General features: G+C 36.9%; 3 protein-coding genes across 5 annotated transcripts; all 3 read right to left on the bottom strand.

The window, feature by feature from the left end:
* Positions 1–192: 192 nt before the first annotated feature.
* Positions 193–6,329, bottom strand: LOC146752451 (kinesin-like protein KIF20B). Of its 3 annotated transcripts, XM_085531851.1 has the most exons (6): positions 6,118–6,329; positions 5,385–5,504; positions 3,157–3,237; positions 2,302–2,428; positions 1,622–1,764; positions 193–612 (listed from the first exon to the last, which is right to left on the bottom strand). In XM_085531851.1, exons 3-6 carry the CDS (start codon positions 3,193–3,195, stop codon positions 532–534), a joined length of 390 nt encoding a protein of 129 aa, XP_085387977.1. In that variant the 5' UTR covers positions 3,196–3,237; positions 5,385–5,504; positions 6,118–6,329; the 3' UTR covers positions 193–531. The 3 variants fall into 3 exon arrangements, with proteins under 3 accessions (XP_085387977.1, XP_085387975.1, XP_085387976.1); XM_085531849.1 differs by lacking the exons at positions 5,385–5,504; positions 6,118–6,329 and adding an exon at positions 3,676–4,781; XM_085531850.1 differs by lacking the exons at positions 3,157–3,237; positions 5,385–5,504; positions 6,118–6,329 and adding an exon at positions 3,676–4,785.
* An 801-nt stretch (positions 6,330–7,130) lies between these two features.
* On the bottom strand, positions 7,131–13,051 carry LOC146752450 (kinesin-like protein KIF20B). The gene is made up of 5 exons (XM_085531848.1): positions 12,862–13,051; positions 9,238–10,441; positions 8,660–8,798; positions 7,808–7,930; positions 7,131–7,415 (listed from the first exon to the last, which is right to left on the bottom strand). The coding sequence occupies exons 2-5, from the start codon at positions 10,383–10,385 to the stop codon at positions 7,224–7,226; spliced, it is 1,602 nt and encodes a 533-aa protein (XP_085387974.1). The 5' UTR covers positions 10,386–10,441; positions 12,862–13,051; the 3' UTR covers positions 7,131–7,223.
* Positions 13,052–14,029: 978 nt separating this feature from the next.
* On the bottom strand, positions 14,030–15,400 carry LOC146752449 (kinesin-like protein KIF20B). Its single transcript, XM_085531894.1, has 3 exons — positions 15,157–15,400; positions 14,600–14,661; positions 14,030–14,396 (listed from the first exon to the last, which is right to left on the bottom strand). Exons 1-2 carry the CDS (start codon positions 15,347–15,349, stop codon positions 14,618–14,620), a joined length of 237 nt encoding a protein of 78 aa, XP_085388020.1. The 5' UTR covers positions 15,350–15,400; the 3' UTR covers positions 14,030–14,396; positions 14,600–14,617.
* Positions 15,401–16,123: the final 723 nt, after the last annotated feature.

The raw sequence follows: 16,123 nt of genomic DNA, 5'->3' as shown, positions 1-16,123 counted from the left end.
GTTGGCAGGGTCACTTGGGATAGGAGGAGGGGAAACAGTTTCAGGCAGAAAGAGGGAAGATTGGCTTTGGATGGTGTCACGGGTTACTTAGATTTACCTATGCCTGTGACAGGGGAAGCCACCCCGTGGGCCCCCCCCCCCGGGGCCCGGAAAGGAGGGGGAAAAGGGGAATGGGATAAAACAGCGGCAATCTAAGGAGGAAAAACTTACTTTACTAAATATGATATCGAAATACAAGATAACACAATATAATATAATTGAGGCCAACAAATCGAACGAAACAGAGATATGTTGCAATATGTATGAGCTAATTATCCGTATTATAAAGGTACACGCAGCCAAGGAATAAACGAGAATAGCTGATCATATGTCAATGACAGGTGTGGTCGTCTGCTTTTCTCCCGCCGTTCTGCAACAAACACCTATATACAAATTTAAGAACACAACGGAGTAACTGTTACTGTTTATTAACAACCAGTTTTAATACTACGATAAAAGTATGTCCTGAGAAAGGGGAACAAACACGCTTCTTCAAGGTTTTTTAGCTGTTCTGGATCTCAGCCGTCGCTTGATGATCAGATGATCACTTTCCTTCTTTTGTTCCTCAGATTCCTGAAGAAAACATTTCAAAAGTTACTCATCTTTTCACACAAGACTGACAAGCTCTTCTTGACCCACGCAAACATATTTCTTCCCCTAAATGGATTTCAGAATGGCATTTGCTTATTATATTTTATTCAGAAAACTATGGGATACCGAGATCATTTTAATGCAGCTTAATCACAAGGAACAAATATGGAGAATGTACAAAATCCTGTTTATCTTAAAAAAGCACACACATCTGAGGAAAGCCTGAAGGCAGCTTTCATTTTGAAATACTTGTTTTCAAAAGAGTATTATAATACTTGTTTTGTGAAACATGAAGCGTTCAGAAAACATTTTTAGCCTCAATCCCTGTAGCTATGACTTGCCCAGAATTTCAGTTCTCGGTTCAGTTCCATGTTCTCAGAACTACAGTGAGAGAAGAAATTGTCTCATCTTCTTCATCCTCTAACAAAAAAAAATAACATTTTTTCTGCCCCTATCATTCGTCAAATCATCAAAAAATTCAGAGGGATATTACAGTATGGGCAAATGATCACTATGCTGAACAGAAAAAGGACTCTAATATAATTAAAAGATGCAGTTCCAACAGAGCAAGAATGTTCTTAGCACAATAGCTGCTGACAGAGTCATGAAACTGGCACATCAGATCCTTGCAAGTTGGCTTAGACAGGAGATCATAGTTTAAGCATACCTAAAAAGCTGTCTAAGTTGTGCTCTAGAAAAGCGTGTAGTAGAATAATCCCACTTCGACACACTGAAATTATCTATGATTCCAAATTAGAAGACATCTCCGTGATTGCTACATCACCTACTTAGTAAACTGTAAGCCAGCCAAACACAGAGATCTTTGAGGACAAAATAAAACAGAACAGCAGGAAGACCAACAAGAATGACTTGGTAGAATAAAGAAATACCTCAGTACTTTCAACCTCCTCCTGCAAATAGATGAAACCTCCAGTCTGTTTGGACTCCTTAGTAGTTTATTTTAAGCCAAGACTACAGTATAATCGCTTACCGAAGAAGCAGGTATATCTAGAGGGCCAGAAACGACAGTGGAATACAGCTTCCTTTTGGATCGTTTTGGCTTGGTCTCTCCTTCTTCGAGACTTTCAGGTTCGTTTGATTTAGGAGAACTTACTGCTGACATCAGCTTCTTGGCTAGAAGAAATTTGTTTTGATACATAAACCAATCAACTTACTGGTTTTGTGAGTCTTTAAATCACTGAATGCAAAAAAAGCTTCGTAACAAACTTGGTTTATAAATGACACATAAAATTTAAGTGAAAATACTCAGAAATTGTATTTGTTCATCGAGGTTCTTTATTGCTTCTATAGCTGAAACTGTTTATAGCTTCAGGTATGGCAGCTTAAAGCACGCATTAAAATGGAGTATGAAAGACAATCATGGCTCAGAAGTCGTTGGAAGTCAGAAACTTCAGCAGGAGTTAAACAACAGGCCTAACTTTCGTGCTGACAGAAGCACAAGACAGAACCAACTTTCTCTGTATACTTGTAGGTTTTCACAAATGTAATAATGAATCTCTGAAGAGACGAATGAATGCATTTACTTCATAAATCAAAGGACAACTTAACATGGCAGACAAGTCTAAGAACACATACATTAATAGCCTACAGCAGAAACAAGCCATTCTACAATGTCTAGAAAACATGGAATAAAACTTATTCTACACCAACCTTTAGAGTGTATAATAGAAGGAGAGCTTTGAATAAAATCTCCAACTTTTTGCAGTGTTTCATCCTTCTTTTTAGTCAGTCTTGAAGCATGTACTCGCTTTCTCAGGAAGTAGTCTTTTCCAGATTTCTGTTCAACAGAGATGTGAACATGTGAAACAAGAGCATTGTTTAAACTTCATTTTAGTTCAACGTTATTTTAAGTTGACATTTTGAGCTTTACTACTGACACCTCTGTTCATTATGCTGATGATACCACAACGGCAAGTAATGTAGACAATTTTATACCCTTTAGGGAGTTGTCAAAATCTCAGCTATTTCAAGGCATACGTTTCTTACAGTTTCTTAATAAGGCAGTAGTTTCTTTAAAAGTAGCTCCCAAGCTGTGGAGTTGTTTCTTACATAAGCTGTTCTAATTACATAAAACAAACAAACATACAAAACAGAAGACAACAGATGGGAAAAATCTACTACTCATACTCTGACCATGCCAAGGATACTGCTATCACATGTGAACATCTGTTTTTAATAACTGCCATGCATATTAATGATATGAACCTTAGTTTAATACAAGGGCTTCACTTACAAAAGCACACGATAATACACTAAAGCTTCTCTTCTCAACTATTCAATGTGCAATATCCTTCCCTCCAAATCATTACACAGTACAGCCATGACACGCTCTGGGGACAGACTGACTTGCCCTTTGGTTAGCTTATGGAATTTAATAGGAAGAGCTCATAAGCATGTAAGATTCCCATTCAGGTATACACATAAGGATAAGACACTGCTTCTTTCGTGTGACCACACAATTACAGGAAGTCCCAAGCTAGCTTCAAAACTAGAACAAAAACCAACCATTTTCTCGTCACTTGCAGAGGGTGAATTAAAAGCCATGACAGATTTTGTATTTTTCGTGTTCTCCCTTTTCACAAAATCCTGGGAAAATAAGACAAGTTTCAGCCATGATTCTTTTGGAAAGAACAATTGATGTCACAAAAGTGAACACTTTAAAAACTTTTGCTAATAGTAGGGAAGTATCTGCTAGTGGTAACTATTCCACTGTAAATCAAATAATAAATAAGCATTCAATTATAAAAACAGGACATTAAGATATCAGTATTAGACATCTCATGATGTCTAAAAAGCTGATTTATGTCTACAGGTTTCAAAGAAAATACACAATGGAGTTAAGAGAAATTCCCTTCTCTTAAACCATTATCACTGAGCTTGGCTATTAGTTTTGTTCATTAAAGCAGTTCATTGATTAAATTCTTCAACTACTTTACTGAGGTAGAAATAGCATTTTTTTAATGCTTAAATGAGAATGGTAAAAAGGCATCAGATATTTTGTTTTCTGTTGGGTCTAGGTCATACCTCATCCATGTCATCACTTCTTTTCTTTTTTGCCTTAGGCATTTTCACTCCTAAAGGTATCATGCTGCCGTGCTGCTTTATCTCCATCTTATCAGGTTGCAGAGGTGTCAGTGGGATTTCCAGCTCCGGTTTTGGGAACCGACTAGTTTTGCCATTTTCTGCGGACACTCCAGAAGAGTCGAGGACAGTTTCCAAATGCTCCTGATAGCACAGAAGAATTTTAAGTGCAAGTGTTAAGGTAGCCATGAGATTAAAAAGCTATAAAGCATCTGGAAAAGGATATGTAAGCATTCAATTTTCCTGCTGTAAGAACACTTGTAACAGAAGGAGTCTATTTCAGTTACAGCAGAGTTTTACCCTTCTTTCCTAGAACTTGTTACATTTAAAATTATTTCCAATCTATGATCACAAAAAAAGTTCTCCATGTTAAACTGAGCCTGATACTTTACAAGTCATTTTTTCTCAAGGGCACAGACAACTACACTTTTTTTAAATAGAGAATGGTGGTAGAACTGACACGATTTTCTTCATCTCAACTCTGCTGTGTCAGAACTGGGCAGGAACAGGAGCATTTGATTCAAGTGTTCGATTAACTTCCAGCTTAATCTTAGGGAATTTGCCCTTCCTCTTCTACACTAGAGATGTTATTTACATAAGTAAGGTCCAGCTGGCAAGGTGCAAGCCCAGTACAAGTCATTAAAGAACTCCATTGCTATCTTTTCCCTGGAGAGAATACAGACATTCAAGCAATGACACCGTACTTAAGCTGAAGGCTATCATGTACCTGCTCATGGTCAAATGGCAGCAAATGCACAGCTAAGTGACAGGGAAATGTCAGTATGCATTTCCCCAGCAGCACTTACTGTCCACAATCCACCCAATCCTGTTTTTTTCAACAGGAACAACAAAGTCAGAACTGAGATCACCTGGACTCCTCCTTCTCTATGGCAGGAATTCAGCTAGCATATCAAAAATGAGTTCAGATGCTGGTTGAACACATGGAAGACAGGCTGCTGGGGACATCAGAAAATGGGAGATGGCTGCTTCTACTGCTGCTAGTAACTAGCAAACTCCAGTGTCCCAAACACAGACTAGCAGCTTTTACTACTTACACTGTTCCGACCCCCTGAGGGGAGTCTTCTTCCTCTCAAAAAGTTACCAAAGATTGTAGAAAGACAAAAAGTAGTCAGAGCCACTTTATCAGGCTCTGCTAAGAATCTGAATGGAGTATCACCACCCACTGTATTTCCAAGAATTAAGTTGGTTAATAAATACTTTGTTTTTAAAATATATGTAACTGCTATTTTATGAAAGTTAGCAATTAAAAACTTATATAGGAATGATTAACATCATCTGCTAACAAAACAATATCCAGAAATCCTGCAGAGGAAGAAAATAAGTTCAATTTGCTGTGCCCGTTTCAGTGGCTCCATTAATTTTTTCCAAGTAACTTATCTAATCATGAGCCACTTCATAAGCATTAACATGAGGAGAGTTTTCAACAGCACCTGACAAAAATTCATCACACAATTGTTTCAACAGCTTTTATTCCTATCAAAGGCTATAAAAACAGGTGATCTGATCACCTTGAAAGGGATAAATAAATTAAAACTTGGGAATTGTTTAGAGAACATGAGATCTTTTCCTACTCATTCCTTATCAAAAGCAATACAATCACAACATTTTCAGATCTGAAGTTTCATACTAACCTCAGATTCATTTAATGAAGTGAGGCTCCTAGTACATCGACGTGACAAATAATTGTCTTCAGCTTTGCATCTTAATGGAATACTTTCTCCAGTTTTAGTTTTGCTTTGTTGTTTCCTAGGCTGTAAATATTTAAAAGGAGTAAAGATTAGGCTATGCATTAGACCTCCAAAATATCTCGAGTTTTCTAAAGTTACAGTGTAAAACCTCAAGCTCAGACGCCACATGAACACGTAAGCTGAAACACAGCACAAGTGTGGGAAGGTAGTAACATCTATTCATTGTGTGATCTTCAGATACACCCTACTGGGTCTCACTAACAGTCTCAGGCAGTATTCTGCCTCCAAAAGAGAGAAAGCGAGACATTATTTAGGGACAAAATCTGTAACGCTGGTCGTTTTGTCATCCATACCCCCCATACTCTGCACGCTCACAGCTGCTATGTTAGAACACCAAAGGCTAAACCTCTGCCTAATCTTCAGCATCCACATATGAATACATGGAAAACTGCATGGAAAAGTTCCATAATGTACACAGAGAGATGGTGTTCTAGTAAATAAAATATTTTTGAGAAGATGAGAGCTCATGTTTGAGTGGAAGACAAAAAGAACCAACAAGTACTCATCACTGAATATGTAGTTAAAGGACTATATGCTAAGAAAAATGATTCCAGCTCCAGTATCTCCTAGGAAAACAGAAGAACAAAAAGGGGTTAACAAGATGTTAAGTACTTACTTTCTATAAATATAATCATACTTTTTCATTTACAGAGTCATTCCTTCTACTTTGTCTTTCTTCAAGTAAAGGTATTTCTGGCAAACACTGAGGGCTACTGTGGTTAATGCGTTGTTTTAATTCCTTTATAAAGTCATCTTTGTCAGCCAGTTCTTTTCTTAACTCTTCTATCACAGTTGCATTATCCTAATAAACAGTAAAAACTGCTGAGTTGTGGGATTGGCAAAAGGAATTAACACACACAAGCAGTATTGCAATTACTTAGTAGCATCAGTTTTAGAATTGCAGGCTAGAACACTTAACTATTCAAGAACAGTAACATTTCACGGATTTGTACGGTCACTGTTACAAGTGCAGTAGTCACAGAATTGCCTGGGAAGTTGTAATACAATATATTTTGATTCTTCTATTTTACTTATGTGCTTCAGCCTTCATCTCTCTTAAGATATAATAACCCGAGCTTTTATTTGTTCCCAAATCCTCGGTACTGTGAGAAAGTCGGCAGTTGTAGGGGAAGTTTTGCTATGAGAACATCTTTCTTCTCAGAGAAAGTGAATCCAAACATTCTCAAAAGAGCACAACTCATTTAGTCTTCTGTTTAGCTTCTGAAATTCTATGCTACGGCTTAGATTGGCTATCCTGATTAAAAGCTGGATGTTGAAATAAGAAATGCAACTTCCAGAGATCATCCCCCCTCTGCTTTTTGATGCTTCCCTTAATCTCTCTCCACGTCCCCTTCTGTCTTTTCATGCCATTGTAGATACTACCTCAGAGAAAGCAAAGAAAGTAAGAAACCTGAGACAGAACTACTGTCTGAGTATTGAGCCTAGCTTGGGATCCGGAAATGCTGGGAATTATCAGAAAAAGCTACAGATGTCCAGTATGATTGTAGGATCATAAGCATCAAACTGACATCTGCTTATCTGAACTACTGAAAAAATTGAAATTTTAGTAATTAACAGAAATTCTGTTTCTGAAGAACAAAAATAAAAGCTGGTGCTTTTTTTGGTTAGTTGCACATGATGTCAATACGACAGTGTTCAAGAACAGAAGCACACCCAGAATACAAAGAGCAGGTACAGGAGTTTTACAGAATTTATGGGTAGCTAATCAGGTAGGAGGAAAGGAGAGCTGACCTTGCTTGAATCCTTTAAGGCAGATTGTCTCAGTTCTGCTATTTCTGTCTCTTTTTGTATGACATTAGAAGCCAAAGTTTTGAGCTGTTCTTCCAAAGCTTCAACAAACTGATCTCTCTCCTCACGCCACTTTTGAAGATTATGGTCCTTTTCCTCCAGCTCCTATATTTCATGATGATAGAAAAGCATACACAGTAGAAACAAGCAGAATTTTTAAGACAGCCTAGAATTAATAAGTTTTTCATATAGCATAAATAAGGACTCAAGCTGATAAAAAGAGTTTATGGTAAGACATTTCAATTAACATATTGTGATGTCACTCAACAAGATCAGGTTACATGCATGTATTACATATGTATTTACTATGCAGATTATTGTATTTAAAGCAATCTGCCAGTGCTCTGTAGTGACTAATTATTTGAATATCTTTCATGGTCTACCACTAATTTCAGTTGGCCACTTTCATTTTGCTCCAATTTTTTTTTTCACCTTTTTCCTGTTGCTTGGAAAACCTGCATCATTCATTTAATAAAAAATAAGAGCAAGAAAAATACCTGTTTAAGTTGTTGGATAGTATAGTCTTTATAATCCAGCTCATCCTTAAACTGGTTATTAATCCTTTCAAGTTCATCCATCCTGTTCCTGAGGGATTCCTCCACAGAACGCATCGTGGACACCTGTAATGTAAGCACAGCTCACGGTTCATTAAAAGACTTCTGTAATCCAACCTGGCCAAATACTTCTTTGTTAAATAAAGAGGAATTCACAAACAAGTGCTGAGTAGGAAAACGACAGCAAGTGCAAGGTTACCAAGGAAGACATGAATTCATTTTTAAGCTTCAATTTTCCACCCCAAGCACACCCAATAAACTTTCAGACTAAGATCCTGCAAAATGGGTTTTAAAATATCTACTTGTTTAATAATTAAATTTTAACTATTAACATCACTGAAGCTGAAATTGAAGAAAAAAAATATACATGCTTATATTAAAGAGCCTCTGGAAATTAGTCTATTTCTCTTCAAGTAAATAGCATTCTTCTTCCCAGTTATCAGCGTTTTTTCACAAGACTTAGGTTTTAGGCTTTGGAGTTACCACGGATACCAATGGCAAGTCACCAGTAACTTAGAGATAATAACAAGTCCCCTCCAGAGGCAGATTAGCTATTCTCTTCACAAACCTTATTCCAGACTACTAACCAACTTTACTTTCCTCTGTTCATTATCTATGCGAAACCATGTTTTAACTTCTGGTCCCCTCTAGAGCTTCAATGGCAACTTTACCTAAGATTTGCTGCTAGCCACACTAGTGTGAAATTTCCAGCTTCATAGTTAAAGTTTGAGAAGTTTTAACAGCAGAAAGCCAAGCATAATCTTACAGAAAAAAATAGCTCAGTTGACTACAAACCTCGCTTTGTACTTGCTGAATTTGTTTCTCGGCATCAGAATGTTTGCCTTTTAGATCTGCATACTCTTCTTCTTTCCTCTGCAAATCTTTTTTCAAATTCAGTACAAGGGCAGAACTCTCAGAAAGAATATTTTCTAGCCTTATGTTAAAAATAAGAGACAAAGAACATTACTGTTACACATCTCATGGAAACAGCAATTACAGCTTAATCCATGCCCTGCCTGTTGGTTTCTATTTGTAAATAGACTCTTAAATCTATCTAGACCAGTGACAAGATTTAAACAATTACTTTTGAATTTCAGCTTGCTTCTCATAATCAGATTCTGAAGCAATAAATTATTCAGATGCTATTCTGAGGGATGGACAACAAAACCACCAGAAATCCCCATATTATTCTTTATTTCCTTGCACACTCCTGTTTTCCCTTGGAACTCAAGTAGCATACCAAAGCATCCTAAAGTAGTAGTTTGGCCATTGATAAGCATGCAAATGCATTAAGTCGAAGGGATGTTCCCATTAACTATTTTTAACTCTAGTTCATTCTCAAAGGGCTCTAAGTTAACTCAGTGGTTACTTACGATTCTATACGTTGCACTTTCTCCATTTCACTCTTTTCCTTTTCCCGAAGAGAATGTTTCATCTGCTCCAAGCTGTTTTTCAGCTGCATAACTTCTTGAATCACATTTGCTTTTTTGCTACTTAACTCTTCAAACTTTTTGTCTGCATTTGCAGACTTCTCCTGCAGAGTTGCTGTAACTGTCTCCAGATTAACAATAATAGATTCTTTTTCTTTAAGTAATTCATTGAGTTTTGACACATTGTCTTCCATTGTCTTGGAAGCCTCCAGGCGATATTCAAGCTCTCTTATTTTTACCTCACAGTTGGCAACTTCCTCCTGAAATTGTGCAATCACTCTCTGATCTTCTGCAGTCTTTTCTTCAAAGTCCTGAGTTTTCTTTTCTATTTGCTCATGTAACTGATTCACAAGATCATCTTCCTGACTAGTGTGAGTTGTAATCTCACATAGCTTCGTTACAAGTTGACGATTATGATTTTCAGCATTATTCAGTCCCGCCTTTAGGTTTTCATTGTCTTGAAGCAGTGCTTTGATGTGCTGACATTTTTGTGAGGAAACATCAACAATACTTCTGCATACTTCCCAAATCCTTTCAAGACTATAGTTAAAGGAGAGGTCCTGCACAAGATCTGAGATGGAAGAAGTCTGTGACTGAATGCATGCAGAACTAATTTGAGATGTCCCTGGCTCATCTTTTTCACAGTCTGAGGAATCCTTTACACTGACAAAGTCAGTACTGATGGCGTGAAACTCTAAGTGACATTTGTATAATTCATCTAATTTGGTCCACATTTCTTTTACTTGTGACACTTTATCAATTATATATTCTTTGGCAACTTCTATGTTGTTAGTTAGTTGGGCATTTTTGTCTTCTAGTGTCATATTTATAGATTTCTGTTCATCCAGTTCAGAAGCAATTTCCCGATAGTCAGCTTGACCCTGCAGAATTTGTTCACGGAGGACATCAGCTGTTTCTTCAGAAAAAGAAAGCTCAATACGCAGGCTTGTTACCTGCTTACTGAAATCTTCTTTTTTATTTTTTTCTCTTCTGCATTGTTCTTCAAGCACAGTTAAATGACGTTCCAAGATTTCAGTTCTTTCCCTCAGTGCTAGTACTTCCTTTTGGTACGTGGAGCACTTTTGTTTCATGTGTTCAATTTTCTTTTGCTCTACAGTGTTCTTTTTCTTTCTCTCATTTACAACTACTGTAAAACAAACAAACAAACAAACAAAAAAAAAAGGGAAAAGGAATGTAGCTCAGATTGATTAAAATAATTATTACATAGCAGTTCACAACACCAAGTAGCAACTTCTAAGTGAAACACTGTCGTAATATGCAAGCCATGCCCTCACATCACATAGTATTTGATACTAGTGAAGGAATTAAAGTCCTCTGGACACGTAATCAGGTGCCTTAGATTTCTATACAGAATTAACAGCAAAAGCTTTTCAGTCTGGAAGAACACTTTTACCATGGCACTACTCAAACCTTCCACTCCACACCAGTAGAAAATCTAATTAGATTTAAGAAACATGGGAACGAGATAGATAATTCACAGCTATATTCTTTCTATCTTCCCTGCTTCAGCAATCCCTATAAGGCAGCCAGGAATCACTCCATCTACATCTAAATGGTAGATAAACAGTTCTCTAAGAAATTTCATTCCAACTCACAGTCCTCTTACTTTCAAAAGAAAGATAAAACCCTGGACAAGTTGATCACTTAACTGTTGATATCTGTCTCTCTTATTCAGTTGATCTCTAAACAAAATATGAGGATTCCTACTTCTGTCCACACTTACTCTTTTGCATATAAAGTTCACTCATAAAGTTGTACAAATTTGCAGATTCAAGTTTCCATAAATATTCCATTAGCTTGGGGCTGTTTTTTTCTTTAACTGGTGAGCAATTAGCTAAAATCACATGCATTTTCTTTCTATCAAAAGCGACTTCTGCTGTATTTCATCATTGCTTTAGAATCCAGTTATGCCCATTCCATAATATGCATACTTTAAGTATTAAAAAAATAAATATAAGTCAAGACTTACTAGGGATTGGGTCACCACAACAATATATTCCATGGTGATTTTTGTACAGTCCTTTTATTACTACAACTTCAGAAATGCAGAATTTTATAGTGCCCACGTGCAGCCTGCATTACATACAGATTCACATGTACTGCATGGAAACAGCCTCTTAACTCATCTAAGGAGTTTTATATACAGCCCTCAACCGATTTAAAAGTCATACTGAAGAAACAGCAGTGGCATATTCCACCCCAAACCAGGTTTTGGGTTTTGACTGCTGCTCCCAGCAACACTAGTGAGGGGAATATGATTTATAAGTAATCTAAACACTTTATGCTGAAAACAACAAGCAAGCACTAAAGCAAGATAAATAAGACTAGGGAGAAGATGTGTAATGTTCAGTCTAGAAGCTCCTTACAGAGGAAGTAGGGAAAAAGCATTATTACAGAGCATAGGAAACAAGACCTAAAAGCTCAGAGAATGGTGTAAATACCCTGAACTTTAAGCTGAGATAACCTAGCATCTCCTAAAACACTTTTGCTTGTGCTACTTATATAACTAATTCTACAAAAGAACCAGCACAACATACCTGTGCTCATTGTTCTACTGTGTATATTTAACATAGCTAAAGAATATATATTAAGCGTTTTTTGAAATTGGACGCTATTAATACTCACAAATAGAAGAAAATTTTAACATGATTGAATACTCAGTACTTCTTAACAGAAAACTTCATGCTGACATTGTGACTATCAGCTACCCATTTTAATTCCTATGTGGAGCATTGCTGTCATTAATTTTTAAATGAGAGCTTTGGTCATATGATTAGAACAAACCCACTACTATTTGGAGTATGGAGGAGTCCACATCCCTCCCTCAGTCTCTGGTAAGATGCTTATATGTGATGCCATTCAGTGGTCACATTAGGATTCAATATTTATGCCAAAAAAGGCAGCAGGGACAAATCATCCAAGAACAGCATCTCATCCAAAGAAGGCCTTGACTTTCTCCCTTGCACATATTTTGCAAGAGGAATACAAGAAAGGAAGGGAATACAGCTAAGTTTTAGATTTTCCCTTCTACATTGTATATGCCTTCCGTAATTCTAGGAACACTGATGCTCAGCTGTGCCCAGAAGTGAAGTTAAATGCATCAGAGCTTATCCAAACCATTTTGCTCAAATATTGCCCATGAGCAAGCAATTAGCAGGTCATCAACAATTTTGATAGTTGCTTCAGGAAAAACAAAACAAACAAACAAAAAAAAGCACTTGAGCAACAGCAGTTGAAACAATCCTAAAGAAACTGCTTTAAAACTATTACCAAATCTGCAAGTGCATCAACAGATGAGGAAAAAGCAGCAAAAAGGAAAAAAATAGTGCAAAAAACTTTTATTCCTAAGCATTCAAAAATGTACAGCATAGGACCTTCTGAAAAAGGGATATTTACATAACAGTTACTTCTATTTACAGTTTAACACAGTGGCTTTTCTCCTTATACCTTAAGGTACGCGCTTCACAGCCTTTTGCTTCCTATCCGGAATAGGAAGCAATTTATTGTTTTGGAAGACACCCTGTTCAACGATGGAAGAAACTGTACCTTTCTTTGGAGGTGGCTCTTCCACAGTAGGCTTATCTTCATCAGTACTGCGCTTTCTTCCCACTTCCAACTCAGTTTTCTCTTGTTTCAGTGCTTTAACTGAAAGCACTGAAAATTGGCTGCTTTCAGTTCCTTTATTAGTGTTCTCTTCTGCCGGTTCTGCTTTAATGGTAGTTAAATGGTAGGTAGTCTTTTCCTGTATTGATATAAGATCAGTTACATTGAAGCTTAACAAAAGGAGCACTTAAGTCTCAGTAATCTTCTGTAGGCAAATATTTACACAAAGCCATACAGCTAAAATATTTACCCGGTGACTCTATAGACATCAGTTACAAATCTCAATAGCAGACAGAACAAGTACACCTTCAGATAATGACAAGTGCAATACTCGGTAGAGTATACAAGGGAAAGCAAGAGCCTAGCAGGTTACAAAGTAAAAGACTTGCACACAATCAAGAGTTTACCAGTTTATCAAAGAATTTCCTGTTTCCAAGAAGTCAACAAAATTACAAACATGGTCAAAGAGCAAATGGTCAGCTCTCATACAAGTTCATCACATCACACTTCTGCTAAGCTGCTAAAATCACTTTCATCATGACAGATATAATCCAACCTTAAAGCTTAGTCAGCTCTGTCACGCATATTTTAGATTGTGTCCTTGACCACAAGTGAAGCTTCCTTACTTACAAGATGACGATTGTTAAGTCATGCTGGCACTGCCAAGGACTGATTATTCATCTTTAGTAGCTTATGAAAAGAAAAGCTTCAGAAGTGTTCAGGCCACACAATCTCACAGATAGAGTTGGAGCATTGTTCTTGGAAGAAGTAATAGGTGAGGACATGACTAGTCATCACAGTCAGCTTTAATACCATGGAAATACTAAGTTGCAGTGATGCAGACAGTCAAAGACTAAGAAGGGTCAAGTTGCTAAGCTTACAAGGTTAGAGATCTGAGTGACAGAATTAACTATAAATGTTTTCAGAGCTACTTCAGGCTACCAAACATCAAAAAATGAACAAAAACCACCAGAAGTGGTATGCACACATACTTAATCAAGCTAGTCTTCACATATTCAGTAGCTCGCAGTACATTAGTCAGGATAAAGTTTTATGGACTGCATAGAACGTGGAGATATCCTGACCATTCATACTCGTACTTCCAACTCTACTCAACATACTTTTACTGTTGCTCTTCCTCTGATGTAGGAGTGTGAGGCAGGAGTTAGTGGAACACACTGATATTTTTGTTGTTTGTGTTAACAGCAACTACCTTCAGATAAATTTGATTTGTTTACAATTTCAAGCGAGTACCAGCTACATACAGAAAATCAGTTTTCCAAAAATGTGTTGATTACAAGCATAGAATTAGTGTTTTCCTTTTTTTGTATAAGGATACGGAGATGTGTAAAACTCACATAATCTTTTACTTTTTCTTCTAAATGAGATTTTAAGTCTTGTAGCTCTGTAATAATGTCATCTTTCTGCACCACGATGTCCATTAGCTCTCGAATCTTTTCATTTTGTGCATTCATTTTCTTGGAAATAAAAAATAAAAAAAATTCAGTCATCAGTTTCTAATGTAGTGTTAAGTAGCTGAATTACACAATGCATTAAAGGCAAATTCAGTTAAGCTAAGCTCGGTAAGAAATCTATTAATGGAGCCTACTGGAATAGCATTTTAAGCTACCACAAGTTGGTATTAAAACAATTTTACACAACATCTTCTTGATAAAGTTACCTCAGTTGCTTCTTTAAGTTACTCAACAGACTCATCCAATTTAATCATCTGCATTTCAAAGTCTGTAACACACAGAAAAGGTTGTATTACATAAGTAGCCAATAGATAGTTTATTAAGTAATCAATTTTTCCAGATATTCTAATGTTTAGGTAGCTTTTGAACAGATTAATTAATTTGCATGTGGTCTTCACTTATTGGGAGTGATTCAAAAGTTTTCTATATTTCTTGGAACGAAAACATTGCATCAACAAGACATAAAGAAGAGTAGAGATTACAATATAAAAGTAAAAATCAAGATATAGACATTTAACCCCATACTTACGAAAGCGTAAAGCTGCTAGTTGCAGTTTAAAGGAGAGGGGGGAAAAAAGAAAAGAAATAACCAAAAACCGTGGAATTGCTGAACCTGAATATACACAAGGAACAAACAATCACTTATCTACAGGCTACGGTTCCAAAGGTAGAACATCTCCTCTAATTCCTACTCAAACTGGTTATTTCTCTTTTAGATTAATGAACTATTTCTGTCTTCTACCTTTCACATCACATAACTCACCTTTGTTCTTCTGCATCAGCTCTTCTTCAGTTTTAAGTAGTTTGGTGTTTTTCTCTGTTAGCTCTTCTTTGGTCTCCATCAGTTCAAAGTTAGTTTTCTCCAGCTGCTTTTCAAACCAGCCAATATCTTCCTTCGGGTCCCCCAGGGATACAATGGAACTATGTGCTGCCTCAGCTTGCTCTTTAATATCCATGACATCATAATGCACAGAATCAAGAATGCCCTCAGGATCAACACAGGTGTCAGGCACTATGCTATGTTCTCCACCCTGAAACGTAATTTATAATCAGTTAAAACTGGTGAATAGCTGACTACATAATAGCTGTTATTTCTACAGATAGTCTGGATAGCCACTATGAAGACAGCCATACAAGAAGTTTTTAATTTCAGCTTCAAAACCCACCTCACAAATTCACATACAACATGACATTTCATTAGTTCCTCTTTTATGATGCTCCAAAAATGTTGGACCATGTTTAAGCTAGCCTATTTTTCCTATGAAGTTATAGGAATGTATAATAGATTGAAAGCATGGTTAGCAACGCTTATTTGGTATTTGCATGCAGCTCCAGAGGGAGCAACTAATGCAACTAATGCAACCAATAGTACAGATATGGTGGTTTTTGAGCATGCTTTTCCTTTTTTCTTTGCATCTTTTAAGCAGTCTTCGACTGACCAGTTGTCCCAGTGGACCACACTGTCAATCGTATTAATCTCCCTCAATTTGCTGTTGGTTATTGTAGTGATCTCACTCGGTATCTGGATTTATAACCTCAGGAGGAAGTCTTCCTTAGAGTCAGAGAATACTGAGTGGCAGGGAGTGTGGAGAAACTTTGGAGAGACTTTTAGAGGACAGACATCTTTAGTGTCATGGAGCTTTACTCCTGAACACTTAAAGAATCCTGAGAGTTTGACTGCATATTTGAGACAGGAATGTTGTGGCTCAGGCAGATCTAAGGAGGCACAA

The sequence above is a fragment of the Coturnix japonica genome, unplaced genomic scaffold (genome assembly GCF_054131305.1).
Source record: "Coturnix japonica strain WE unplaced genomic scaffold, WE-NBRP24 Scf045, whole genome shotgun sequence".
Classification (NCBI taxonomy): Eukaryota; Metazoa; Chordata; class Aves; order Galliformes; family Phasianidae; genus Coturnix; species Coturnix japonica.
Note: the sequence above shows the minus strand (reverse complement) of the source record. Positions and strands in the feature narration are given on the sequence as shown.

Bases quoted from the DNA above. Each gene is read 5' to 3' on its own strand.
- LOC146752450 (XM_085531848.1), bottom strand. From the start codon at position 10,385: ATGAAACAAAAGTGCTCCACGTACCAAAAGGAAGTACTAGCACTGAGG. The intron at 8,799-9,237 runs GTAAGTAACCAC...TTTTAACATAAG, and splicing joins AAAGTGCAACGTATAGAATC to GCTAGAAAATATTCTTTCTG. The intron at 7,416-7,807 runs GTATTTTTCTTG...CATGAAATATAG, and splicing joins CTATCCAACAACTTAAACAG to GAGCTGGAGGAAAAGGACCA.
- LOC146752449 (XM_085531894.1), bottom strand. From the start codon at position 15,349: ATGGATATTAAAGAGCAAGCTGAGGCAGCACATAGTTCCATTGTATCC. The intron at 14,662-15,156 runs GTGAGTTATGTG...TGTGTGTTACAG, and splicing joins GCTGATGCAGAAGAACAAAG to ACTTTGAAATGCAGATGATT.
- LOC146752451 (XM_085531849.1), bottom strand. From the start codon at position 3,921: ATGGCTACCTTAACACTTGCACTTAAAATTCTTCTGTGCTATCAGGAG. The intron at 2,429-3,156 runs GTTGGTTTTTGT...TCTGTTGAACAG, and splicing joins CTGCAAGTGACGAGAAAATG to AAATCTGGAAAAGACTACTT. The intron at 613-1,621 runs GTAAGCGATTAT...TGTTTTCTTCAG, and splicing joins TAGATATACCTGCTTCTTCG to GAATCTGAGGAACAAAAGAA.